This window comes from Zosterops lateralis (genome assembly GCF_965231275.1).
Source record: "Zosterops lateralis genome assembly, chromosome: Z".
NCBI lineage: Eukaryota > Metazoa > Chordata > Aves > Passeriformes > Zosteropidae > Zosterops > Zosterops lateralis.
This window is the reverse complement of record NC_139800.1, coordinates 9,003,962-9,029,161: the sequence shown is the minus strand read 5'-3', so window position 1 is coordinate 9,029,161 and position 25,200 is coordinate 9,003,962. Positions and strand designations below refer to the sequence as shown.

General features: G+C 39.3%; 1 protein-coding gene across 1 annotated transcript in view; it reads right to left on the bottom strand.

The window, feature by feature from the left end:
• Positions 1-3,824: 3,824 nt before the first annotated feature.
• LOC310923136 (interleukin-6 receptor subunit beta-like) overlaps positions 3,825-25,200 on the bottom strand; it is a 31,355-nt gene continuing 9,979 nt past the window's right edge. Inside the window, exons 6-15 of the mRNA XM_083884268.1 lie at positions 22,510-22,648; positions 22,266-22,348; positions 20,982-21,192; positions 18,309-18,467; positions 17,120-17,242; positions 16,387-16,539; positions 14,396-14,539; positions 11,218-11,314; positions 9,195-9,258; positions 3,825-5,419 (exon numbers count right to left, since the gene is read on the bottom strand). Of these exons, the coding sequence (XP_083740394.1) occupies positions 4,940-5,419; positions 9,195-9,258; positions 11,218-11,314; positions 14,396-14,539; positions 16,387-16,539; positions 17,120-17,242; positions 18,309-18,467; positions 20,982-21,192; positions 22,266-22,348; positions 22,510-22,648 (1,653 nt within the window). The 3' untranslated portion in view covers positions 3,825-4,939. The remainder of the gene's footprint in view (positions 5,420-9,194; positions 9,259-11,217; positions 11,315-14,395; positions 14,540-16,386; positions 16,540-17,119; positions 17,243-18,308; positions 18,468-20,981; positions 21,193-22,265; positions 22,349-22,509; positions 22,649-25,200) is intronic.

Sequence of the window (25,200 nt, the reverse complement as noted above, 5' to 3'; positions counted from 1 at the left end):
CCACTAAAGCACCAGATCCTGAACATGCAACCACAGCTGTAATGCCAAAAGGGCATTATTGGGTCTTATGGATCCTATTTCTAGTGATACCCAGTAGCCACAGACATGAAATGAATGCCAGAATGGTTAATTACACCTCAGAAGAAAGGCAGTGGTTGCTAATTGCTGAGTACCTTGGCTTGAACCTCTGCCAGCCAAGTTTAACAGCAGCAATTACAGAATCACAGAATCAAGTAGGTTGAAGAAGACCTTGGAAATCAAGTCCAACCTCTGACCTAACACCACCTTATGAAATAAACCACGGTATTGAGTGCCACATCCAGTCTTTTTTTTAAATAAATATCCCTCAAGGGATAGTGACTCCACTACCTCTCTTGGCAGCCCATTCCAATGCCCAATCACTCTGAATTTTTTTTTCCTAGTGTCTAGCCTTAACTTCCCCTGGCACAGCTTGAGGCTGTGTCCTCTTGTTCTGTTGGTGGTTGTCTGGGAGAAGAAACCAATCCCCACCTGGCTACAGCCTCCTTCCAGGCACATGTAGGGAGTGATAAAGTCCCCCCTGAGGCCTCTTTCCCTCTCAGTGCTGTCAGTAGCTTTGTCTGTCATTCTTCAAGGACTTTTCTCTGTCCTTCCTGTGCCTACCATTTCACCAAATCCAGATTACTTCCTTGGTGGGTTCATTTCTGTAAAGTCATAAGCCCACCAGTTTGCCTGGAGAAGGTTTTGTGGAAGGAAATTAGAGCATAGGTCTTACAAGAAGTGGCTGAGAGTTCTGGGGATGTTTAATCTGGAGACAAGGAGGTTCAGAGAAGGGATCTTATCATTCTCTACAACTGCCTGAGAGGATGTTGCAGTGAGATGAGGGTTGGTATATTCTCACAGGTAACAGTGACAGAATGAGAGGATCGACCCAAGTTGCACCAGGGGAGGTTTAGATTGAGTATTTGGGAACATTGCTTCACTGGAAGAGTTGTCAAGCCTTGGAACACACTACCAGGGGAACTGGTTAATTCACCATCCCAGGAGGCACTTAAGGACATGGTTTAGTAGTGGGCTTGACCATATTAGGTTTGCAGTTGGACTCAATCCTAAAGGTCTTTTCCAGCCTCAGTGATCCTGTGGTTCTGTGAAGCTCTGGAGGGGTCCCTGAGGATGGGTAATGGGAATGACCATTTCTAGCACAGCAGATTGGGTTCAGTTTTATTATCAGACTGTAGAATTGGAATAGGTATGAGGATAAGATTATTCCCACCCCAACACCACTGGCATGGAGTGGTTTGTCTTAGCAGTCTTCTGTAAACAATGCTCAGAAGTGAGTGGTGTAACCTGTCACAAGTTTTATTACCCAGGTTCATACAAATTCCACCAGAATGGTATGAGAATGGTACCAGAACACATTTAACATCATTCAGGCAGCAGACATACAGTGCCATTGAGAGAAACAGGCAAACCAAGAGCCTGTGACACAGAGTCAAGAGTATCTTCTGTAACTAGAGGTCTTTCATGAAATGCTTCATTATTTCACAGTTTTTGTAGCAATAGCTGTGGTTGACTTGGGTTGACAGGATGCCCCTGTGTTCTCTGCTTTCCAGACAACTCTGCTCAAGTGCAGATACTATTGTGCCATAAAAGTGTCTTTGAGGGTTGTCACAGTACCTCAAAAGCTTAGATTCTGGAGGAATTTGTAGATATTTGGTAGATATTATTATTAATTTGGTAACTAATACAGAATAAACTTCTACAATATTGTGGTTGCTGCAATCTCTGTTCCAGGTTGAGTACTTGTTTGTTTTGTCTCTGACACTGCTAATGTTCAGTTAAGTGCTGCACCATAATCTGACTTTAAGCACTAAATAAAAAAATATAATATAAAAATTAAAAATAATAAAAAAATCTTCATGCAAGAAAAACATCTACTCTGGATACCAGAAAAATATATGTGTGCTAACCTAGCTTTGTGCTATATTAGAGACTAAGTATTACTTTCCCTTCTCTGTAAATATAGAATGCTTAAGTACTGTAACCTTGCAGTATAACAAACCATGCTATAAATCACTATGCTGATGTGCCTCCAGGTCTACAGTTCTCTAAGCTTGCACCATGTCTAAATTCTCATTAATGCTGACAGTGACCATCCAGAGCTATGCTGACAGTGAAAAAAAGCAAAAATTTAATTATAAAATACCTTGTCTTTTGTAGTCCTGAGCCTTCACCTCTGCAATTTCACTCAACATAACATATATTGAAGCTAAGAATAAACACTACACAAACCACTTGAGCAGTACTATAGCACATGGAACAAACTATCTCACATGTTTATTTCTATAAGGAGGGCTTCTGCAGTCATTATATACCAGTATATGCACAATTTTTTTATATATTGCCTGAAGCGGTCAGGAGTACAACTAGATGATTATTGTAAGACCCTTCTAACTGAACTAAAAATCTCCACAGAAGAGCCTACCAAAAAAACCCAAAACCACGGAAATCTATTTTTCCCTAACCTGAGGACCTGGGCATGGTATGTCTCTTAATCCTGTGTCCCAGAGTAAGCACATTATTCCAACTAAACCTCCTTTTTGGCTGCATGAAACCATTTAGCAAAGGTAGTCTTCTATTTCTCTCCACATAAAATGTTCTTTCTTTGCTGTCAAAGGATACATCATGATGAGACAAGTACTTAATTTATATCTAATCTCCACACCAGGATTTTTCATCTCTCTCTCCCAAATGTGCTGTTTACAGCCATTGTGCAAATACTGCTCTAATGAGATCAGTTAAGAATTAGATATATTGTGAGATTTATAACTGAAAGCAGAATACATCTATACCTTCTGTTTAATATCCATGGGTGCTTCTAGTACAATTCTCCTGTTCTGCTGTATGAATTTTCTTTAGCAAGATGTCAGACAATAGCTAGTATGGTGGAGTGGATAATCACAGGTTAAAAGCCCAAGGTGTCTGTTGAGTTTCATGTATCAAGGCTGTTTCATATACTGAAACTGCTTGCAAGCCTTTGGTTTGGTTCTACTTACTTTCTTACACATACTTTATCCATAACGAAGTAATACATGTTCATTTGGTTGGTGTAGAGTAAGAAAAGCAGAATTCAATGTTTACAAGGATGAGTAAAGCTATTGAAGGTATGAACTGCACTAGGAAAATTAAGTTTCTTTGACCAGAAAAGAAAGAAATACTGTAAGTAAGGAGCATGGATAATTCTTATATTCTGGAAATGGACAAATTATGACTACTTGATTAAGATTATGTATCAGGACTTCATTATCTGTAACAGCATTTCAACACCACTACTAGATATTACATGTAAAAATAGCTCCACTAATATCAAGCTATTTGCATTCTCTTAAATTCAAATCAGGTGAAGTCACCAGATTAAAGCTCAAAAAAAGAAGAAAGATATTTAAAAGACTGTCCAGACTTTTGTGGTCTCTATGGAGTGATTCTCTTACCCCTTGTTTCAATTACAAGATTTAACAACTGTAAATGCACATTGCTTTGTGGGAAAACAATGAATTTTAACTGCTAAGGAAAAAACAGTGCATAACCCACAGTGAAATACAGATTTGTCCCTGGCAGTCTTAACAGATTGAGAGATATGCAGTTAAAGAGAGAGTGAATATAAATAAGGTAAAATTAATAAACTAGGTTTTGTTATGGATTCTCACTAAATCAATGAAGTGGGGATATGGAATTTCTCTGAGTTTTTGCAAGCATGGCCATTCTATAATTCATACTGCCTAATCTGAGTGGAAATATTCATGTGAATGCCAATCATCCTTCACTTTTAATGAGAGAATTTAAAATAATGTTCATCTGTGGGTTCTCTGGTGCTTACAAAACAATTGATCAATTTCTTTCTCCACAAAACAAATTTAATGAAATACTTCTTTTACTTGAGACAACAACAATAAACTGGGTCTTCTACAATAAATGCATTAATGCCTGCAAGAGTTCATGACTGAGAAAGCCTTGTAAGCCAGAAAGTGGTTCAGACTCCTTGGATTGTGGAGATACATGATGGAGTGGCATAGAAAGCATATTGAGGAAGACCCTTTTATCCCCTGTATTCCAGTGGCTCCTATTCCATGCAGTCTTTTGGAGGTATGGCTACTTGAAATATCTGTTCAGCTCCTGAAGTCTGTTTAACAGTTATTGTCATTGCAGCGTGAAAATGTATCTGTGCCTAGACCTCACAATCACAAATTATGGATGAGTTTTTCTGAATGTGTAGGCAGCTGTAGGAGGACAAAGCCTTAATTTAATACAAGTAATAACTCCAATACTATTAATGAAACTTATTATCATCTTCACTTACTCAGCACTATTTATGTACAATAAATAGTTGTAAAGTTCTAGAATGTGAAGCACTGTTGGTGTTTTACATGGAGCAGTTATCAAACTTTTGATTCCTAGTTTAAAAGATTTGCACAAATTTCTTTGGCCAGCTTTGACCAGCTGGAGAATTTCTTTGGAGTGGTAGATTTTTTTGCTGGAATTTCTTTTCTGAAGAACTTATGAGATCTGAAAATCAGAGCTGAAGCTGGTCATTGTGAATAGAGAATTTTTTTCATGTCTACAATGACATTGTAGAGTGTGCTTAGAGTGACAAGCTTAGGGTGGAAGCCTGGAATAGCTCCCGAGTCCCCTGGAATAAAATACCAAGCAAGAGGTATTTTACTGAAAGATTTTTCACATAAGTCCATGGAAGTTTTTTCCTCTCTGAAGATGGTGGGACTTTCCACTGAATGACTGAGGTGAAATAGTAAAATCAATCTATTTCACCAAGTAAACTTACTGTAATGGAGATAACTATTGTCACAAGCTCACTGTCCCATGTGGTCCCAGTGGCTCCACTGAAGTATTGTGAAGATTTGGAACTTGATTTTGTGGTAAGGAAAATAATGAAGATGCTTCGGGTTTAATTGGCTTGTCCCGTGAAATTTAGTCCAGATGGTGGCAAAAGTAGCACCTGGCTTTGTTTGAGGTAGTCCTGGGAAGCAAACAAAACCTTATGCTTAGTTTGTGCAGGCTTACTGCTCAGTTCCATTTCCAGAGGAGGATGGGCAGCTCTGTCAGGCGTGGTCACTGCCAGGCTGGTCAGGGCTTTCTGACTGAGCTCCATGCTGGCATAGTCACTGAGGAGAGGAGCTTCAATGGAAATGGTGTCTTCTTCACTTGTAACTGCCTCTGCAGGGATCTCTTTGTGCCTTGGGCTCATGTCAATGTCACTGCTAGGTCTTTCTGACTGGCAAATGTAATGTTTGCTGTCTTGTCCACCATCTGGGAAGAGGTCCAATGTCAGAGGAGCCTTTGGCTCATGTTCTATCACAAAAAGGCTGGTGGTGTCATTGTCTGACAGGACCTGAAGCAGTGACCTTGTAATAGGTTTCCAATTAGTCTGTGAGACAAAGCAAAGAAAAAGAATAATATGCTAATTAATCCATTTTATCTCTGGTTTTAGAAATATGAATGAAAATTCTTATTTCCCTAATTCAAAGCACCATCTTCTCCAGCCCCATAGTGTTTAATCAAACTTTTGCTTGCATTTGTGTTTCCTTCGGACCAGAAGTAATGGTGATAAAATGTAAGCCTCATGATGTGCTGTTCTGAGAACACAGCTTTAAAAAATTCAGCAAATATATTGCTATAAAAAGGCAGCGCTTTGAACAGCAGCCAGACAAGATTAAGCTGTCAGCTGCATGAACAGTTTGTTATTAAACTTCATGCCATGTTGTGATCTGAGTATACCTGGGGTAACAAGTTTTTGCAAATTCTGGATGGTTAAATGGAGAACAGTTGGTAACACCAGGCTTCCTTATTTTCCACCTAGATTGTTCTGTGTTTGCCCACATTTGCTATAAGGTTTTTTAAATTATAGGCAGGCTGGCATAGCTATTATATTTTTTCTTCCTTCCCCCTCTGCCCCTATGCACCCACTTGCTCTAAATTTGTTTACACTTTTTTTTTTTTTTTTTTTTTTTTTTTTTTTTTTTTTTTTTTTTCCGAAAAAAGTAAGTGTGTATTGTTTTTTCTTTCTTCTTACAATTTGTGATCTGACTGGGAAAATGAGAATGGTGTTCTTTGAAATCTTAACTGTACCAAATAAAATATCTCTATTTTTCTCTTGTAATGGGATAAGTAGACATCACAGTGTGGTTAACTTCTGCCTTGTTTTGAATAAAGATCTGAATGATATGTACCTTCATTATATATATATATATATATATATATAAAAAAAAAAAAAAAAAAATATATATATATATATATATATATATATATATTAATATTAATGAAGAGCAGCCCAAATTCCAAAGCTACCCAATCTAATATAGATTTTATGTCTACCTGGACTTTAGTAAAGCCTGTGATACCACTTCCCACAGAATTCTCCTGGATAAACAGGCTGCTCTTGGCTTGGACAGGTGCACTGTTCACTGGGTAAAGAACTGTCTGGATGTCTGGGCCCAGAGAGTGGTGGAGAGTAGAGTTACATCCAGCTGGTGGCCAGACACAGGTGCTGCTCCCCAAGGCAACTCCACAGGCTGGGGCAGAGTGGCTGGAAAGGACCTGGGGGTGCTGGTGACAGTGACTGAACATGAGGCAGGGTGTGCCCAGGGGGCCAAGAAGGCCAAGGGCATCCTGGGCTGGATCAGCAATGGTGTGGGCAGCAGGAGCAGGGCAGGGATTGTCCCCCTGTGCTGGGCACTGCTGAGGCCACACCTCGAGTGCTGTGTTCATTTTGGGCCCCCTCAGTTTATAGGGAGGATGTTGAGAGGCTGGAGAGAGTCCAGAGAAGGGCAGCAATGCTGGTTAAAGGTCTGGAGCACCAGTCCTGTGATGAGCAGCTGAGGGAGCTGGGGGTGTTTATCCTGGAGAAAAGGAGGCCCAGGGGAGACCTTATCACTCCCTACACCTGCCTGAAAAGAGGCTGTAGCCAGGTGGGGGTTGGTCTCTTTGCCTTGGTGACAGGTGACAGGTGACAAGTGACAGGATGAGAGGAAATGGCCTCAAGTTGCACCAGGAAAGGTTTAGATTGGATATTAGGAAGAATTTCTTCTCTAAAAGGGTGGTCAGGCTGTTCAGGGGTGTGGTGGATTCACCATCCCTGAAAGTGTTTGGAAGATGTCTACATGTGTCACCTGGGGACGTGGATTAGTGGTGAACACAGTGGGGCTGGTTAATGGTTACACCTGATGATCGTGGAGGTCTTTTCTAAACAACAGAGCAATGCTATGATTCTCTCAGAAAGAGGCAATAAGTGAAGAAGAAGAAGAAGAATCTTCAGAGAATCTTGCATATATGTAAAGAATAGGACTGATGTGGGTGACTGACATTTTAGTTCTCCATAATTCATTTTCCTGGTCTCTGTAATTTAAGTGTCTCCAGTTCCTCCTGCTGTTCTGTACAATGGGACGTATCATTGACTGTATTTTGCTAAATAGTCCTCTGTCTGGACAACAAATCTTGTCACCTTTTTGGATTATTTTTGTGTTTTTGTCAAGAATTGCTAAGTTGCTTGACTAAACTGGTGCAGTTACTCTTGGAACAACTAGAAATTGAATGAATGTGCAGAATATTGCAAGATTTGCTCCCTGCCCCTGTTTTGCCACGCTTGTTTGGGGAATACCTTTCTTCCATAGTGCATTAATTGTTCAGAATACCAAATTATTTCTAGACAGTATATCTGGTAATTTGTTTATTGTACTGTCTCCTGACACAGTGCTTTTTTTGCTTTCTCCCAGACCATTATCTGGTATATGATATTTCTGTGTCTGACATGTTATCAACATTACAGCATTCTCTGCCAGGCGTGGTTCATACAGACTTCATTTTCTTTGACAGTTGCTTTGCCTCTACAGGAAAAGTTAAAGGCGTTTTAAATTCCTATATTTTGCTTTTAAGCATTTTATGCCAAAATGGCACTGTGGCTCTTAAACCTACTTGTCCTTTCTGTAGCAGTCTCACTGTATTTCACTTGCAATTCTTCATTGCAAAATGACTATCTGATGCCTAGCTCTGAACTCATCACTTCTTTACCTATATTTAGGTGGAAGAAAGGAGGAAAGCAAGTGAGGAAGTCCTGATCTGGAATATGAAAAACCATATTCGCTCTGTTGCAGAACCAGTGCTGATGTTCAGCAAAAATTCTGATTATCAGCAGATTTATCAGGGTCTTCTGAAATGTTATTTCTTATCACTTCACTCTGTATCCCTGTTCTGGACAGTGTCTGGCTTGTAGATACTTACTAGCCAATGCCCAAAATTTCATGAGATATAAGTCTGCTTGTTAAAGCTCATTAGAGAAACTACCAGATTGCCAAGTCCCAACATAAGTTAAAGTCTTCCAGAAAAACAGATTTATAAAGGAAAGCTGTACTAATTCCTGCTACAAAAACACAATTATAGGTGATCTGAGACTTAAGAGATAAACTTAGGTGTTCTAAAAGGAGGACTTTTAGTATCAGATGTCACCAAAACTGCAGCAGAAATCTTATTAAAATGAGGACGGGAAGAAGGCAAAGATACAGGTAAGTCCACTAATAGGCAAAAGTGCATAATGTGGTCTCCAGCTGTATTTTTCCTAACAGCTGATTTCCCTGCTTCTTTAGTGCTGGAATTCAGGTATACTTAGCAATACATAAGAGAGCATGCTGCTGAGCCTTGGTGCCTGTTGAAGAGTAGATGCTCCCCAGGCAGCTCCCAGCTGCCAGCCAGAGCCCCTGGATTGCTCCAGAGGCAGGGGACTGAGGAACAGACTTCAGAAAACACTTTATATGGCCTCTGTCATAATACTTATCTGGAATAAGGCCACGATTCACTACTTTGTATTTTGAGTAACTTGTACTTAAAAATCAGTTTGAGTTGGTGAAAACTGACTGGATATAAAAACTGAATTTCTCCCTTTAGACTCCATCTACCCCCATTCAGATCTGGTTTGTTCTTTTAAGAACCATGCCTTTAAAAATGCTCTACAGTGTACTAAAAAAAAAAAATCTTAGACCTTTATTAAATTTAAAAGCCTATGCCTTAATAAAACCACCTCCCAGCCTATATTTTCAATATTACTCTGGCTCCAAGCAGTTGATATTAGATATTCTCTAGAGTGAAGTGTGAAAGGATAAGCAACATTATAGATTAATCAAAGATCTCCTCTCTGTCAGAGGAGTACTTGCCATATCTTGAAGTGCACTGCTGTTTTTCGGGCTTGGTACACTGGGCCAGTATGATATTTTCAGCCTGTAAAGAAGTATTTTGCATTTAACATGAGGTTAAATGACTGACATTTCATATGCATTTAAATTAATTACTGTTCATACATAACATATTAACATTTTTGTAACCATCAAAAAAGGTGTTCTACAGAGACATTTAAGCATAATGCTAATTAAAAGCTGAAGACCAAACTTGGTGGTCTACACTGAAATGCTGAGTTAACGATGAGTAGCATCTTTGTTTAATGACAAAGGAACTGTGGAAGTGCTGGCAACGTTGTACCTTCAATCTATACATTTAACATTTCTATACATCTAATTTGTTATCATTTCCACAAAACCTCCATCTTTCTTGAGGGCTTTGGGACATACAGGGTGAAGTTTGTTTCAGTATTTGCTCCTGGGCTTAGATTTAAAAGTTTCCTTTCCCCTGAAAACAAAAAGCAAGATGCTGTTGCATTCAGCCCATGAGCAGTGCTGCTGGTAGTCTGGAAAAAGCTCTGAGGAGACAACACAGCTCCTGCTCTTTCCTGATTGTTTTGAGTTTGGCTCATTCTGGGAGTTATTACACACAGTATCTCAGGTCCATAAAAAACCCTCACCAAAACTGAAAGAGAGGCTGAGAGTTTAAATAGTCCATCACTCTGCCTTAGTGTTGGCTTCAGGGTTTTTCAGTTTCGAAATCAAACCCAGACTTCATTGGCTTTTGGGTACTTTGCCTGTGCTTAGGCTGTGGTTGGAGGTAAAGTCTGTGGCTGTAAAGTTACTTGCTGATCCTGTGAAGATGGGTGTTTGGCTGCCTGGTGAGTCCTTTCTTACAAATCAAGAGGGCAATTGAAATGAGGGCATCACTAGGACCTTTCATCTGGGTTCAAAGTGTACAATATTACTACAAATGTACAAATCTGAGCACTGTTTTGTAGTGCTACACTGGGTTCCTGTGTGCTGCTTGGTTGTTTTGTGGTTTGTATTTTTTTTCCCCTGTTCTTTCCTGTTGGGCGCAGACAATGAAGTGTGGTCTTATGTTGAACACAATCGAGTTTGCTCTAGGTCAAAACTTCCATGTAGGTCTCAGAAATTCCTGTCAGAACTGCTGTAACAGGCACAGTGAAATTTAAAATACAATCTGAAAAGGTAAGAGCACAGGAGGCTTCGTGCAGAGCCTGTTTCCCAGTGGCAAGGGCAGCAGTTTAAGCTGAAGCAGGCTGTGTCCTGCTGTGTGCCTTTCAAGCCACGGGTTGTGCCATCTGTCCTCCAGCAGCTGTGCTTTCAGCTTCTGGGGCTGGTGCTTTGTGAAGAGGAGAAAAGGGGAGGGTAGTGTTCTAGGACACCAAATAGTAACATGGGTGGTTGTGTGCAATTAAGTTTGTCAGAAAATTAGTATTAGAATCTATTATTATGCAAACCTTTTAGTCATAGTGTATGCCCCTGACATTGTACCTCAGATTATTACGTGGGGGTGAATACTTTATTATTGCAGAGAACAATTTCTGCTAAAAGAGGAGGACCATTGCCAGATCTTAAAGGCACCCTTGTTATTCTCTTTTGTTCATTCTCATTCATATATTGCTCCCTGTCATTATGTGCTTATATGCATACTTTATGTATTTAATATCCAAATGAGTTTGCAAGAAACATCTTAGATAAAAAAAATGAAATGCATGCTTTATCTGTATATCTGTAGCATATTTCCCAATGTGAGAAATGGTCTTGGCTCTTTCTAAGCATGTTTGTGACAGGAGGTAGTCAGATAAAAGAATCAAAAGCTAAAGGTTATAGATTTATTACTAATTTGTTCTACCATTTTCATCAGCATACAGTGGCTAATGATTGCTCTCACTGTGAAATTAGTGTGGTGGCTTTTGTACTGTGTGTTTTTTGAGTTGTGTTGCCTTTTATGACAAAACAAGTTGAGTACTATGAACTCCAAGCCAAGCAAAACAAAGAGTGTTGCTAACAACTCCAGACAATGTTCTGTTCTTACCTTTTAATCACCAGAGAACAAGTGAGAGGTGCAAAAACCAGAATGAGTATCATGCTGAAACAAAGACCAATCACAAAACCTTCAAGTTCTCCTTTATCTGATGGGAAACAGAAAGCTTAAATCAGATTTATGATGTTAAGTACAGAAAGACCTTTACTAACTTCATGAGAGAAATATTTCAAACAGAAGTCAAAGCCAGCTTTACACGTTCTGGAATTTAAGTAAAATCTAGTTAGAACTGAACCTGATATTCTCAGCAGAGTGTGAGTTTTCAGGCTTGTATTTTTAAGATATTTAGGTATCACAGAGTCACAGAATGGTTGGGATTGGAAGGGATGTCTGAAAATCATCTATTCTAATCCCCTGCTAAAGCAGGTTCACCTAAAGCAGGTGACACAGGATTGCATCCAGGAGGGTTTTGAGTATCTCTGTTCCCATACTCTACCCCCCTCACAGTAAAGAAGTTCTTCATCATGTTCAGGTGGAAATTCCTGTGTTTCAGTTTATGCTCCTTGCCTCTTGTTGTATTATTGGGCACCACAGAAGAGTCTGGCCCCATCCTCCTGACACTTGCCCTTTGGGTGTTTGTATACACTGATAAGATCCTCTCTCTGTTGCCTCTTCTCCACAATAAAAAGGCCAAGCTCTCTCAGCTTTTCCTTTTTAGTAATGTGTCCCATTTCCCTAAACATCTTTGCAGTCCTCCCCTGGACCCACTCCAGGAGCTCCGTGTCTCTCTTGTCCTGAGGAGCCCAGACCTGGACACAGCACTCCAGGTGAGGCCTCACCAGGGCTGAGTACAGGGGCAGGATCACCTTCCATGACCTGCTGGCAATGCTCTTTCTGATGTCCCCAGGATCCCATTGGCCTTCTTGGCCACAGGACACGCTGCTGGCTCATGGACAGCTTGTTGTCCACCAGGACCCCCAGGTCCTTCTCCTCAGAGCTGCTCCCCAGCAGGGCAGCCCAAGGCTGTGCTGGTGCCTGGGGCTGTTCTGTCCCAGGAGCAGGACCCTGACTTGCCTTTGCTGAATTTCAGATGGTTCTTTGTCCATCTCTCCAACCCGTCAAGCATTTTTTTTGCACCCCATGCTGTTGCATGGGCTTTAGCTTGTTTAACAGGTCAGGACCTTCATGCATGTCTGACTTAATAAGAAACTATTTGAATGAAAGTGGCTTTTAATCTATTTCAGGATTTACTAATAGTGTTCAGAGTTTTTCTTGGTTGGTTGGTTGGTTGGTTAATTGGTTGGTTTTGGGGTTTTTTGGGGTGACTTTTTTTTGGTTGGGTTTTTTTGGAGGGGTTTTGTGTGGTTTTATGATTGGTTTGTTTGTTTGGTTTTTTTCTTTTGTTTGGGTTTTTTTAATTTGGTTGGGTTTTGTTTTGTCCTAGGTTTTTTTTTTTTTTGGGAGGGGGAGGTCATGCCTGGTCCTGATAGCAATGACATAGTTTGTGTATTTAGTTGGTTGATTTCAAGATCATTAAGACTACTTTATTTGTAATCAAACACTTGTCAATTCTTGATGCAAACCTATGTCTCCTATTGCCTCTTAATACTTGCCTGAGTTACTTTCTATCAATATCCCAGTTACCTAAAGGGGAGAAAGTGTTAGAGAGGTTAATGAAGGTCGAGAAAATGCTCAGGCTAACACAGGAACTGAAACCGACTGTGTTGTTAAGAGTGAGTCAGTGTAGAGGTCTTTATAGATGGAGACATCAAAAGTTTGAAAATAGTGCCAGTAGAGCGTGGTGAATTCAAGATTGTGTTACTGATAATGACAAACCATATTTGCAAAAAAAGCCACTTGCTTTTTCTTTTCCTACCCTACCCGTCCCCAACAGAAGTGGGGAGGTTTGTGTGTGTTTTGAGGGGGTTTTGTTTGTTTGTTTACCAAACAGCTACCTTAAATTAAATTAGCTACCTAATATTAAAAACTAATTTTAGAAAGCTGTGAATTGCTATGTTGCTGAAATTTGGTTTTTTTATAGCAAAGAAGACTGAGATTCTGCTAATGGATTAAATAACCTGTGAAATGTTTGGAGAGTGCAAAAATATAATATTTAATTTCAGTGTAATTACTCAAAATTTTAAAATTTATTAATTTCACTCTGTTACTTTACTGAAAATTGAATACTCTCCAAATATATATTTGATAGGACGAGTAAAATAGAGTCCTGAAAAAAAGCACCAGGGAGAGACTTTAATATTTTGTGTTGACAGGAAAAAGTTTTCAGTGAGGGGAAGAGGACTGCAAAATCCTGTTGATTTCAAGGAAGATTTTAAGTTTTATCTTTGCTTTACACTTTTGACTATTCTGTTGTATGGTTTTATACCTCTTTCACCTAATACAAAAATCTGCTGTGGGGAGCAACCATTTCCACACTTCTGTCTCTGAATATCACAGGTTACTGATACCATCTTAGAATGTTCTTTTCTTTTTCTATTTAGAAATCTTCATTAAGGGAAGCTGTGGTCAAACAAAAAAAAAAATCTGTTGCAGTGTTAGTTTTAGTTTAACTGATGAAGTATTATAAATGTTCAAAAGACTAAGTTTAGCCAACCCTATATGATTTTAAGATTTTCAGACCTTTTAAATGTTACTGTATTGGTCTTAGCCTATCCAGGTACATCTGAGAAAAGCAAACTTGCCAAAGGGCCTGTTATTTAAAATACACTGAAATCATCAGGAAACAAAAGATACTTTGATTAGTATTCACCAACATTTGGAACAATTGAAAGGTTTTATTTTATTTTTGCATTAACTGCAAAAATATTTTTTTTAATTAATGCCTCAGGAAGCCAATTTTATGTGTTTGCTCAGGATTTTGCCAAGAGCAAATGATTGAACATTACTAGACACAGGCAGAAACTTCAACTACTGAAATCTAGACAGCAGTTTTCAATAAATAATGATATGTGCACATAGCTAGAACAAAAAGGTCAGAGAAGGTTTCAGAGATGAAGAACCCTAGCTGAGTCTTCCCTGTATAGCAGGTAATGAAATACAGACAGAGTAGTTCTGTAACACAAAGTTTACCTCTTGCAGAGGAACAATTTTTTTGTGTTTGCTCTCAGTAACTGAGGATTGAATAATAAATCTTGTCAGGGAGCATAGAGAGAGCATAAAGCAAAGATTCATGCAGGGTAATGCAGATGCATAGATAGTTCCACAGTACCATATTTTGGAGTGCTGAAAGATTGTGAAAGAGTCAGAGGTCCATCTCCAGCATTAGTGAATCCTGAAACCTGCACACGATAGGTGGTCTTTTCCTTCAGTCCCGTAAGATGGTAACTTGTGATAGAAGAGTTGAGAGTAACAACTGAAATGCAAGAGGTTTGAGGAGATGATTAGATGAACTCTCATGGCTGAGCATGTATCAGTGTAGCTGACTGGGGAAAAGGCAAAATTTCAGTGCCCTGGTCCTCATCTGGAGGAAACCAGACTGTGCAGAATTTCTTTGGATGGGTATAAGACTTCTCCAAAATACTTGAATCCAGAGGTTAAAAGCATGAGCTTTTAACACACCGAGGCTGTATTGAGTTTGTATGGCCAGGTTTTGGTAGCAGGGGTGGCTTCTGTGAGAAGCTGCAGGAAGCTTCCCGTGTCCAACAGATCCAATCCCAGCTGGCCCCAGGATAGGTGTACTGCTGGCCAAGGCTGAGCCAATCAGAAATGGTGGTAATGCCTCTGTGGTAGATTTAAGGAGAAAAATTGCTGTGCAAATATAATTGCAGCCAGAGAAGAAGAGTGGGGTGAGAATATGTGAGAGGAACAGCCCTGCAGACACCCAGGTCAGTGCAGAGGGAGGGACAGGAGGTGCTCCAGGGGCCAGAGCTGAGGTTCCCCTGCAGCCCCTGGTGCAGACCATGGTGAGGCAGCTGTGCCCCTGCAGCCCATGGAGGTCCCTGGGGATGCAGAGATCCACCTGCAGACCCTGGAGGAGACCCAGGCCAGGGCAGATGGGTGCCTGACAGGAGGCTGTGACCCCATGGGAGGCCCCTGTTGGAGCAGGTTTCCAGGTAGGACTTGTGACCCTGTGGGAGACCCACACCGGGGCATGCTGTGCCTGAAGGACTTCATCCTGTGGGAAGTGAACACTGTGGATGCAGCAGCAATCAGTAAAGAACTGTAGCCCGTGGGATGGACTCATGCTGCAGAAGCTCATGGAGAACAGTCTCCCATGGGAGGCAACCCACGGTGGAGCAGGAGAAAGAGACTTCTCCCTGAGCAATGGCAAAAACAATCTGTGGTGAACTGACTGTAACTCCCTGTCTGTGTCTCCCTGTGCTGCTGGTGGGGAAGAGCTAGAGCCTGGGAAGGAGGGAGTGGTGGAGAAAGCTGTTTTAAATTTTGTTTCACTTGTCATTATCCTATTCAGAATTTCATCTACAATAAATATCAATCATTTCCCCAAATCAAGCCTGTTTTGCCCATACAGTAGTCTGTGATCTCTCCTAGTCCTTATCTCAACCCATGAATGTTTTGTTACATTTTCTCTCCCCTGTCCACTTGTAGAGGGGATAAAGTGGCTTTGGCATCCAGTGGCTCTGGTATCCAGCCAGGGTCAAGCCATCACAGGTGATGAATAAAGAAGGTTGAGTATACTTCATGAGAGGAAAACATACTTAACGTGCTGAACAGTTGTTTCTATGTTCGCAGTAACAATTAATAGTTAATATTAGGACATAAAGTCTACCAATTTAAGAAAGTGTTTCCAAAATTAAATTTATAATGGTGTCTTTGGAAACAGGTAAGAAGTACAAAATGCAAATTGAGATGAAAAATGAAATACGCAGGTCTTACATCTTACAGAAAGGCTCAGACTCAAGCTTGGATGAGGTGCAATGAAACATAGAAATGTTGTGACTGAAATTGTAATACTGAAAATATATGTCTTCCTTTAGGTGTTCCTAGAGAATTCTGCTGTAGTCTTAGAAATGTAATTTTTAAGAAAATAGCAATAATTAATTTGAGATAACATTTAGAAAATTTTAAGTGCCTGTGGGAGCATCTAGAGCATTAAATGTCTAACCAGGAGCTGACCTGTGAGAGCAGAGCACTCAATTTGCACAGAAACCATAAATAACTCAGCAGACTTAATGGTCTGAACAAAGCTTTTCTTTCATGACCCTGAGCTGCTGCTTTGTTCTGGCAACTGTGACTTACCTGGAGACTTCTTCCTTGATGAATCTGTGTAACTGATCTTGTACCCCTGGAGGAAGCCCCAGAGGTCTTCTGCAGCTATTTTGCTCCACTTCACAAGTGCAGAATGTTTTGTGATATTCAGAATTGTTACATTAGAGGGACCGGTCCTAGGAACTTAAAAAAACAGATATTTGAGTTTTGCATCAATATCTATTCAATAGACATACAAGACTGAAACCTAGCTGTTTCCCAGAGAGTTCTTGTCAGATTTTAGATGCTATAAATATGATGTAAAGGGTGCAAAAGAAAGTCAAAATCCCGTAGAGTAAAAACCCTCCACCTTAAGCAATACCAAAGTAGGTAGAAATTTTTTACTGTCTCATTATGAATATTACTGAATTATGAATATATTATGAATATTTTACTCCAGTAGCAACAGCCATACTAATTTCAAGTTGTAATATAAGACACTATGAAATTAGGATTGGAAAATCTGATTTAATTCAAATTTGAACCACATGGGTATGAGACTCACTTTCTGTTATTTTTGGTAATGTCACACATAATAAAAATATTTCTGCGGACTTGTCAGTAAGGAACAGCATTGAGGTCATTCACTGCCAGGACATAACTGCTAAGAATAAAGGCTGTTCAGTCACCTGGAAAAGAAATTTTGTGTAGCCTTTCTTTTATTGCTGCAAATAGAAAACAAGAAGAAATATAGAAAGTGAGGTTATACAAAGGGGAAGAATACCTCCTTCAACGGAGTAAAAGTGGGTCACTCCAAAAGTCTTTTCATGTCCTATGAAACTTTCACACTGACACACATCAGATGCATGTACCATTATTTTGTACAACTTATATGGCCGCAAATTGTCTGGAAAACAAACAAAGGTATGTCAATGTTTACGGAAAAGTTAAAAATTATGAAGAAGAAGAGGAAAGGCAACAGCTTCATGGATTTTCTATATAGTTCTTGCTTTCTGATATTCATAGCATAAGTGTACAGTGCTTTACATTGAATGCAAAATATGTACATCCTTCTTCAATGTCTCTAGATGCTTTATGGAAACTATTTCAAAGCCAGAATAAGACATAACATGGGTTCTCTTCCAAAAGATGACAGATGTGTTTATAGTCTCCCTCTGGGAGGCTTTGGCTGCTGAAGGAGAAATTGGGAACTAAAATGGCTGTAGTTACCTTATTTCAGGGATAGGTATTTCCCACTCAGCTAGAATATGTAAGCCCAAGTGAAAAACCTAGATGTAACTAGGTTTTCTGTGCCTAGATGGCACTACAGATGTTGCAGAAGAACCAAGGTAAACAGTGCACTCTCTAGAAGACTTTGTAGAACTCTGCAGCTAAATGTTCTCTATTGTACATAAAATCCAGTGCTGAATGGCCTTTGCAAGTGTTACCTACCTGATTTTAATCAAGATTTTCAATGTCTGTTCCATAAAAACATTCCTGACTGAAGCCCATCATGTCTAGTATGGTAAGGAGAATATTTGAGCTGAGAACTTAGGCTTTGGCAAGTATACAGATTGGTATAAAAATAGAAATTAATCTTAGGGAGTCTGTGACAGAGTGGTTTATATTGACAGATAAGCTTATCTAGGTACAAGATGAAAGGTCTTTTGTAAGCCAGTAATGAATATGTCTGCATGTGGACAAAGAGAGACATTGTACCTTGTCAGTACCTTGGCTGCATTTCTTGCCCAACAGTATCCAGAAGAACCCTAATGAAAACTCTGCTTTTTATCTGTCTTAATGTTGCTAAGCATTAGATGATGACTCTGTACTGGACAAATATTAAGAGCTGTACTTATCTGTGTGGATCTTCAGTTTGCTTTTAAAAACAGAACAAAAATCCTACTCTGCCCAACCAAAATAAGCAAGAAAGGAAAGGGTGCCTCCATAGGAGGTGTGGTGGTTGCTGTTACCTAATGTGAAATTTCTGCTGGCCGTAGTTATTATTTTCATTTGCATATCCTCTTTACCAGTGCCCCAGTCAACCACAAAACATTTTGGATTGTATTCTGGAGTCCACGTGACTACTGCATTAGTTCCCTGGCTTTTGACATGGATTTGACCAGGCAAGTCTGTGAACAAATATACAATTAAAGGTCAATAAACAGGAAAGAAGTTTTCTCCTCTATTGTTTTCTTTCTTTCTTTCTTTCTTTCTTTCTTTCTTTCTTTCTTTCTTTCTTTCTTTCTTTCTTTCTTTCTTTCTTTCTTTCTTTCTTTCTTTCTTTCTTTCTTTCTTTCTTTCTTTCTTTCTTTCCCTCTTTCCCTCTTTCCCTCTTTCCCTCTTTCCCTCTTTCCCTCTTTCCCTCTTTCCCTCTTTCCCTCTTTCCCTCTTTCCCTCTTTCCCTCTTTCCCTCTTTCCCTCTTTCCCTCTTTCCCTCTTTCCCTCTTTCCCTCTTTCTTTCCCTCTTTCTTTCCCTCTTTCCCTCTTTCCCTCTTTCCCTCTTTCCCTCTTTCTCTTTCTCTCTTTCTCTCTTTCTTTCTCCCTGTCTCTCTCTCTCTTTCTCTCTCTCTTTCTCTCTTTCTCTCTCTCTTTCTCTCTTTCTCTCTCTCTTTCTCTCTCTCTTTCTCTCTCTCTTTCTCTCTCTCTTTCTTTCTCCCTTTTACTCTGTTTTTTTAAAGATTGTTCATTAGGCAGTTGTCATAGCAAGTGACTTACTTATCACAGTAAGTTTTACACTAGTATTTCAATGGAGGAAACAGCATTTAGTACTTTGTAGTGGTGTCTGGGGGCCACAGTGTTGATTGCTGTTCAAGACTTTTCCTGATTTCTGATTTTTGAAATGAAATGGCTGTTCCAAGCCTCAGGAAGAAGTTTAAGGGTGCTGCTAAATAACCTCCTGTGAGCCACTAGTAGCTGCTGTATGTAGAATAACTGAGATAGTGCTTGCCTGAGCAGGGGTGGAGGAGAAGGGCACAATGATAGATTGTAGCTAGATTATTTCAGATTTCATATATTTTGAATTTTCTGAAAGCATCTTGAAGATTTTAACATTTTAAAAGAGAGACTGGCAAGTAGGAAAGACCTCCTGACTGGCACTAAGGAGGGAAAAGGGCAACCTGCCATTTTGAGGTAAGAAGTGGACCTTGTGAGAGGCACAAACATTCTCCACTTTACCTCCTGTCTGGAGACAAATACAAGAAAGGCAAATTAATTCTGAGGGAGCTGGGGCTGTCTGAGGTGGCTGGGGGTGTTTATCCTGGAGAAAAGGAGGCTCAGGGGAGCCCTTACCACTGCCTGAAAGGAGACTCTAGCCCGGTGGGGATTGGTCTCTTCTCCCAGGCAATAAACCAAAGGACAAGAGACTCAGTCTTAGGCTGTGCCAGGGGAGGTTTAGGCTCAACATTAGAAGGAATTTCTTCACAGGAAGAGAGATTGGGCCTTGCAATGGGCTGTGCAGGGAGGTGGTGGTGGAGTCACTGTCCCTGGGGATGTGTCACTTTAGTGCCATGGTCTCATTGACAGGGCAGTGTTAGGTCTTAAGTTGGACTCAATGATTTCAGAAGTCTTTTCCAAACTAGTTGATTCTGTGATTCTCTAAAGAAAATTTCTGTAGTAGCCGAGAAAAAGTTGTATATACTGAGAAGGAATTTATCTTAAGAATGCACTTAATGCAAGTATCCTCTCAGTAATTCATGACAGATACAGGGAAGCTGCACTGAAGTACAATCAAACAGAAACAGGCCTGGAGAGAGCCATGAAATACAGGCTCAGGGGCTCAGTAGGAAACTAATTATCAGTCAAAAGGTGGCCTGAAGTGGTAGGATATATTTTATCAGAAGAGAGCTAAGGCAATGAAATGTAAGGGCAGAATCAAGTTGCTTTCTCTTTGCAAGGAAAAGGAGAACAGCATGAGGGGTGTGTTAGAAAATTCTGGATAAGCAATCATTTGCAGCTATCTGAAGATCAACAAGGGTACTTGCAGACTTCTTTACTGTGAAAGCTATAGCTTAATTATTAAAAATCTTACTTTGTTAGGGAGGTTCTTCTTATATTGCAATAAATACATCTCAAGCCTATAACACATAAAACTAGCTGATATAAGGAAGACATTATAGAATAAGTTTTTTTCTTTAAATGAAAATACTGTCTATTTAGGCCTGAGACAAGCTTACATCTTCATTAGAATGTGACATGTACATCCTAATGTGACATGTACTTCCATCTATTCCTTTTCCTATGTGCCAGTTAGAGTAACACTGAAATAAAGTAGCAGGTCTCTTACCAGTTATTTAGCTCAAGAACTTAGACTTGAACATAGTTCTGTGAACTTTTATTAAACCACTGGCACCTGCTTGATATTGAGGACAGTCCATAAACCATTTTCCCAAGCAGACTCAGTGCATGGTACTTTATCTAGCTTGACAAAGAAAGAGGTGCTAAACTTAATATTAAATTTCTAGCCTGTTAACTTCTACAGAAGCGTCTTCTTCAGAAACAATTCTGACTCCTAGTAGGTAAAAATATTAGCCTAATAAATATTCAAGAGAGTGCTTTCACCTATCCCAAAGTCTGTCAAAAGGTAACCTCAGAGACTGGTCATAAAACTTCCCCACATTATGGTGAATAGATGAAAAGGTAAATACCTGTCACAGAGAGTTCTGGGACAATGTAGATGGCTCGTGGAGATTCTCCTGCTTCATTATAGGCAGAAATATTAACTCTATGGTAAGCCATGGAGATATTAACAAGAATTTCTCTGTCTTTCAGAGAGATGTGATTTGGTGAGTGGCTGCAGCTGTTGGGTATTCTTTCCACATTAACAAAATATCCAAGGACATTCTCACTTTGTGCTACCTAGCAAGGGTAAAAATATTATTATTCTACAAATGCTGTTATGTTCCATGCAGAAAATCAAGAGGAATTTAATTGTATAAACAAAACGTAGCCTCTAATGATGGGGACATAATCATACTGTTTTAATTAGGTCATTAGGAAGCAATGAAGCAAAGCATTTCCTTAAAATTAAGAGCATGCTTAAATTGAGAGGATTTAAGTATAAGATTAAGAATTTTTCTCAACTGAGATCTTAGTTATGTGTAAGCAATTAGTAATAACAGCAGTGAAGCACCTGTAACGTTCTCTACATTTCAGTGGAACATATCCCTCATTATCAAGAACTTGAAAGTTAATGAGAGGTGTTTAATTGAAATTTATGCCTCTGGGTATCCTCATCTACTAGGGGTTGGTTAGGTATGTAATCTCTTTAAAGAGAAATGCTAGTAATTATGCTAGAAATTTGGAACCTGTTAAATATCCATTGGTAGAAATTTCTCGTGGTGGTTCACTCATTATTTTACTGTAATAATCTTAATAAAGAGATTGCAAAACGAATACACAGAAATGGAAATTACTGCAATATAGACAGAAACTTAATCCATGAAAGCCTGTAAATTCTTCAAGGATTATTTCTGATATCAAGATTGTCAATTATTTCTGGCACAAAATTAATAATGTGTAGATACCATGAAGCTGTGAGGCTGGGTTATCTTAATGAAATAACTGGATAATTTTGAAGTAACACAGGCAGGACAACATTTAATAATTTAAAAGGCAGAGACATATCTTGTGAGAAATTTCAGATGAAGCTGGAAGCTCTTAAAATGAAAATATGTTTTTCCCTTGAAAAGAGGGGAAGCTTTAGTAATTTTTCAAGATTATCAATTGATGTAATTTTTCCTTGTTTGTTTCTTGCACCTAAATCATCAGCATATAGATGCAGTGAGTTCTGCAGCAAGTATACAATATCCAGTGCCTTTCATATATCAAGCATAGACTCAATACAATGAGAAAGTCTGTCTTTTCCTGCAATGCAATAAATAAACAGCATACACATAACAGAAGGTATCCAGACTCAAAGTGAACCTTACCTCCCACCTCAGAAGAACACTTCTTCTTCCTGGAGAGACTTGTGTAGTTGCATTATATGATATTCTTGGCTTGTTCATGAGTTCTGGTAAACATGGAAAAAGATGGAGACATGCACCCAAATGAATAATTCTGATGTTCATTTTTTCAAGAGTATCTGAAAATGCCATTCCATATGACACAGAATTTGGAAAAGCCTTTACATTCATACTTACTACCAGTAGAATGAAACTACATTTCACTTACTGTGAGGGACCAAAATCTCTTTGCTCCAAATGCAAACACAGTTGAGACCATCCTTGGTTATGCATCTGAGCTGAACAACGTATGAAGACGTAGCATTTAAATTTGAAATGGTGACACTGACATTGCTTCCTAGAGGCACCTAAAAAAAAATTTCATTTATGTAACAGCAATAAAACATTATCTTATATTAATTGTTTTCTCATCTTAAGACCAGCCTTCTGACTCAACTGAAAGTAGAGCTTCCTGTCATCAAATAGGAATTATTGCACATTTTAGTCAAGGTATTTTCAGTCTTTTAAGAACATGGCCATCTTCTTCATGAACTTGTTCTCCTCACTCAGGACAGCAAGTAACCTAGTCTAAATATTACTTTTAAAATTAATTAGGCATTACATATACCATAAAATAAGAATTTGCTGAAGTCTGAGCCTTGTTAACATTCTCAAGAACAAGAAGGCAGGAGAAAACTAAATATAAAAAAGCCCTTATTTTTAAAAATGTCATTATGTCTAAAGAGATTCACATGGCTGATGTCAAACAGCATGACTGGATTGACTGTGTGGCTGCCTACATGCCTTGGCACTGCAGAAGAGATTTGCATCTGCAGCTGATGATGACATCAATAACTGTACAAGGAATAGAGTTTTTCTTGAAACAAAGACATCACCCATGCCTAAGGAGAACCCTGAGCTGAAAAATACAGAGAAAATAAGAGAAAATATGATAGGAAACTGTGGTTGCTACTTAAACTCTTCCCTAAACACCCCCCAAAATGCTAAAGCTCCACTGTAAGGTAACCAGCTCTTCTCTTTTGATTTCTCTAGTACTTTATTTTTTAATTAAAGTTAATTAATTAACTTCAGTGGGAGTACACTCACTCCCTCCCCTCCACTTCCCCTCCATCCTGACCTTTATTTCCTGTAATCCTGATCAAGTGATAACCACTACCAGCAGTCATAACAGATGTGTCTGGACCAGCATCTGACTCAAAGTCGATTGGGGCAGGCAGATGAAAGACATGAAAGACAAGGGCTAATTTTAAAAGTTCATCCATCTAATCATAGTTCTGGTTAAGATTTGACTCAAGTCAACTTCGGAAGAAACTAATATTTGAAGTGAGCATGCATACATGTCTTTAAGTGTCTGATCCTACCCTGTAAACAGTGGACAGCCCACAGCCTCTCCTGCACAGCAGTGGGCTATACAAGAGGATCTCTTTAGCAAGAACACTTCTTGACTTCTTAAGGTTATTCCTCATGATGAGAGAGTATTCATCTCATCAGATACTTGATAAGTGAATTGGAATTTATTGCACTGAAAATTTTAAATCTCAGTTAAGTGGTACAAAGGATTGATTGTGCACATACAATCTTTTAGACATAAACTGGTGACCAAGTCTGGGACTAAGTTTGGATCCAGAAGCAACTAGACTTGCAGGGGCTCTGAGAAGAATTTTAGAATTCAAGGGGAGCCTTTTTTAAAGTATCATGACCCAATTTAAAGGTCTCAGAATCTCACAGTTCTGTCTGACTCTATTCTCTATGAAGTAATCAAATGCTCCTTGCCATCTACTCTTGTTAAACCCCTGTCACATTTACTATCAAGCTTTGCTAGATTTCCCCTTTATATCAATAAACATATGGCTACTTCTTTCTTACAAGTGAAGGGTATTACTCTGTCCATGGTGACTTCATATAATTTTGCTAATAGAAAATTTTTAGTGACCAAAAAATCCTACTACCCACAATATTACAGAAAGACTCCAAATCTCTACAGAACAAGAGGGAAATGGAAAGGATTTAAAACCCAAATGTTAAACTGCATTGCAGGTACATTTATCCTACTCTTGATAACCACTGGCTTTGTACATCTTCTATGCATGTGTGGCCGTACTCACTTACTCATCTGCAAGAGTAGCCTATGTTTATATTATTAAGAAGAGATTGCTAAATTCATAGCATCAGTTGGAACCTGGGGGATAATGAATATTTATGACCTGCAGTCTTCACTCATTCACATCACCCAGTGTGGCTGTCTCTACTAGTCCTTCACAGTAGTCATGTGAATCTTCCATCTCCCCTGTCCCCAAAATCTGCAGGGCATGCATTTGTACTGCTCTTAACCCTCTGTTCTTCCACATTCCATGTGCCAGACTGTCTGCATGTGTTTGTCTGCCTGTTGCACTACTGGGTGGGCTATGCATGGGTAACTGGCTGCCCTAGGATGGTCTAGGACTTTTATAAAAGTGAATGAGACTTTTCCAAGACCTGCATGTTCTTTCTACCAAGACAAAACATTTCTTACATGGGCCTCTCAAAGTACATCTTCTGAAGTGGCTAAATAAACTAGTAGTCAGCTACAAGAGAAATGGGAACAGTCTTCTGAGACAAAAGGAAGAAAAGGGAGATTTCTGTAGTAAAAAGGAAGGAAAGAGGCTCCTGGGTAAGGAGAGTTTCCCAAGAAGTGGGGTCTGTTGCTATTTAAACAGTTTTCTTCTTGAGATTATACTTAATAAATAAATATTTAAAACCTGATTAGCACGTGTAAAAATAACAGAGCTTGAAAAACAGACAATTTCAGGGACTTAGTGATACAAATCATGCATCCATGCCTGCCTGCTGGAGAAGCCTTTGCTTGATATGCTGGATGGGAAGGGGAAGGAAAAGCAGTCATTGCTGCTACATGCAGACA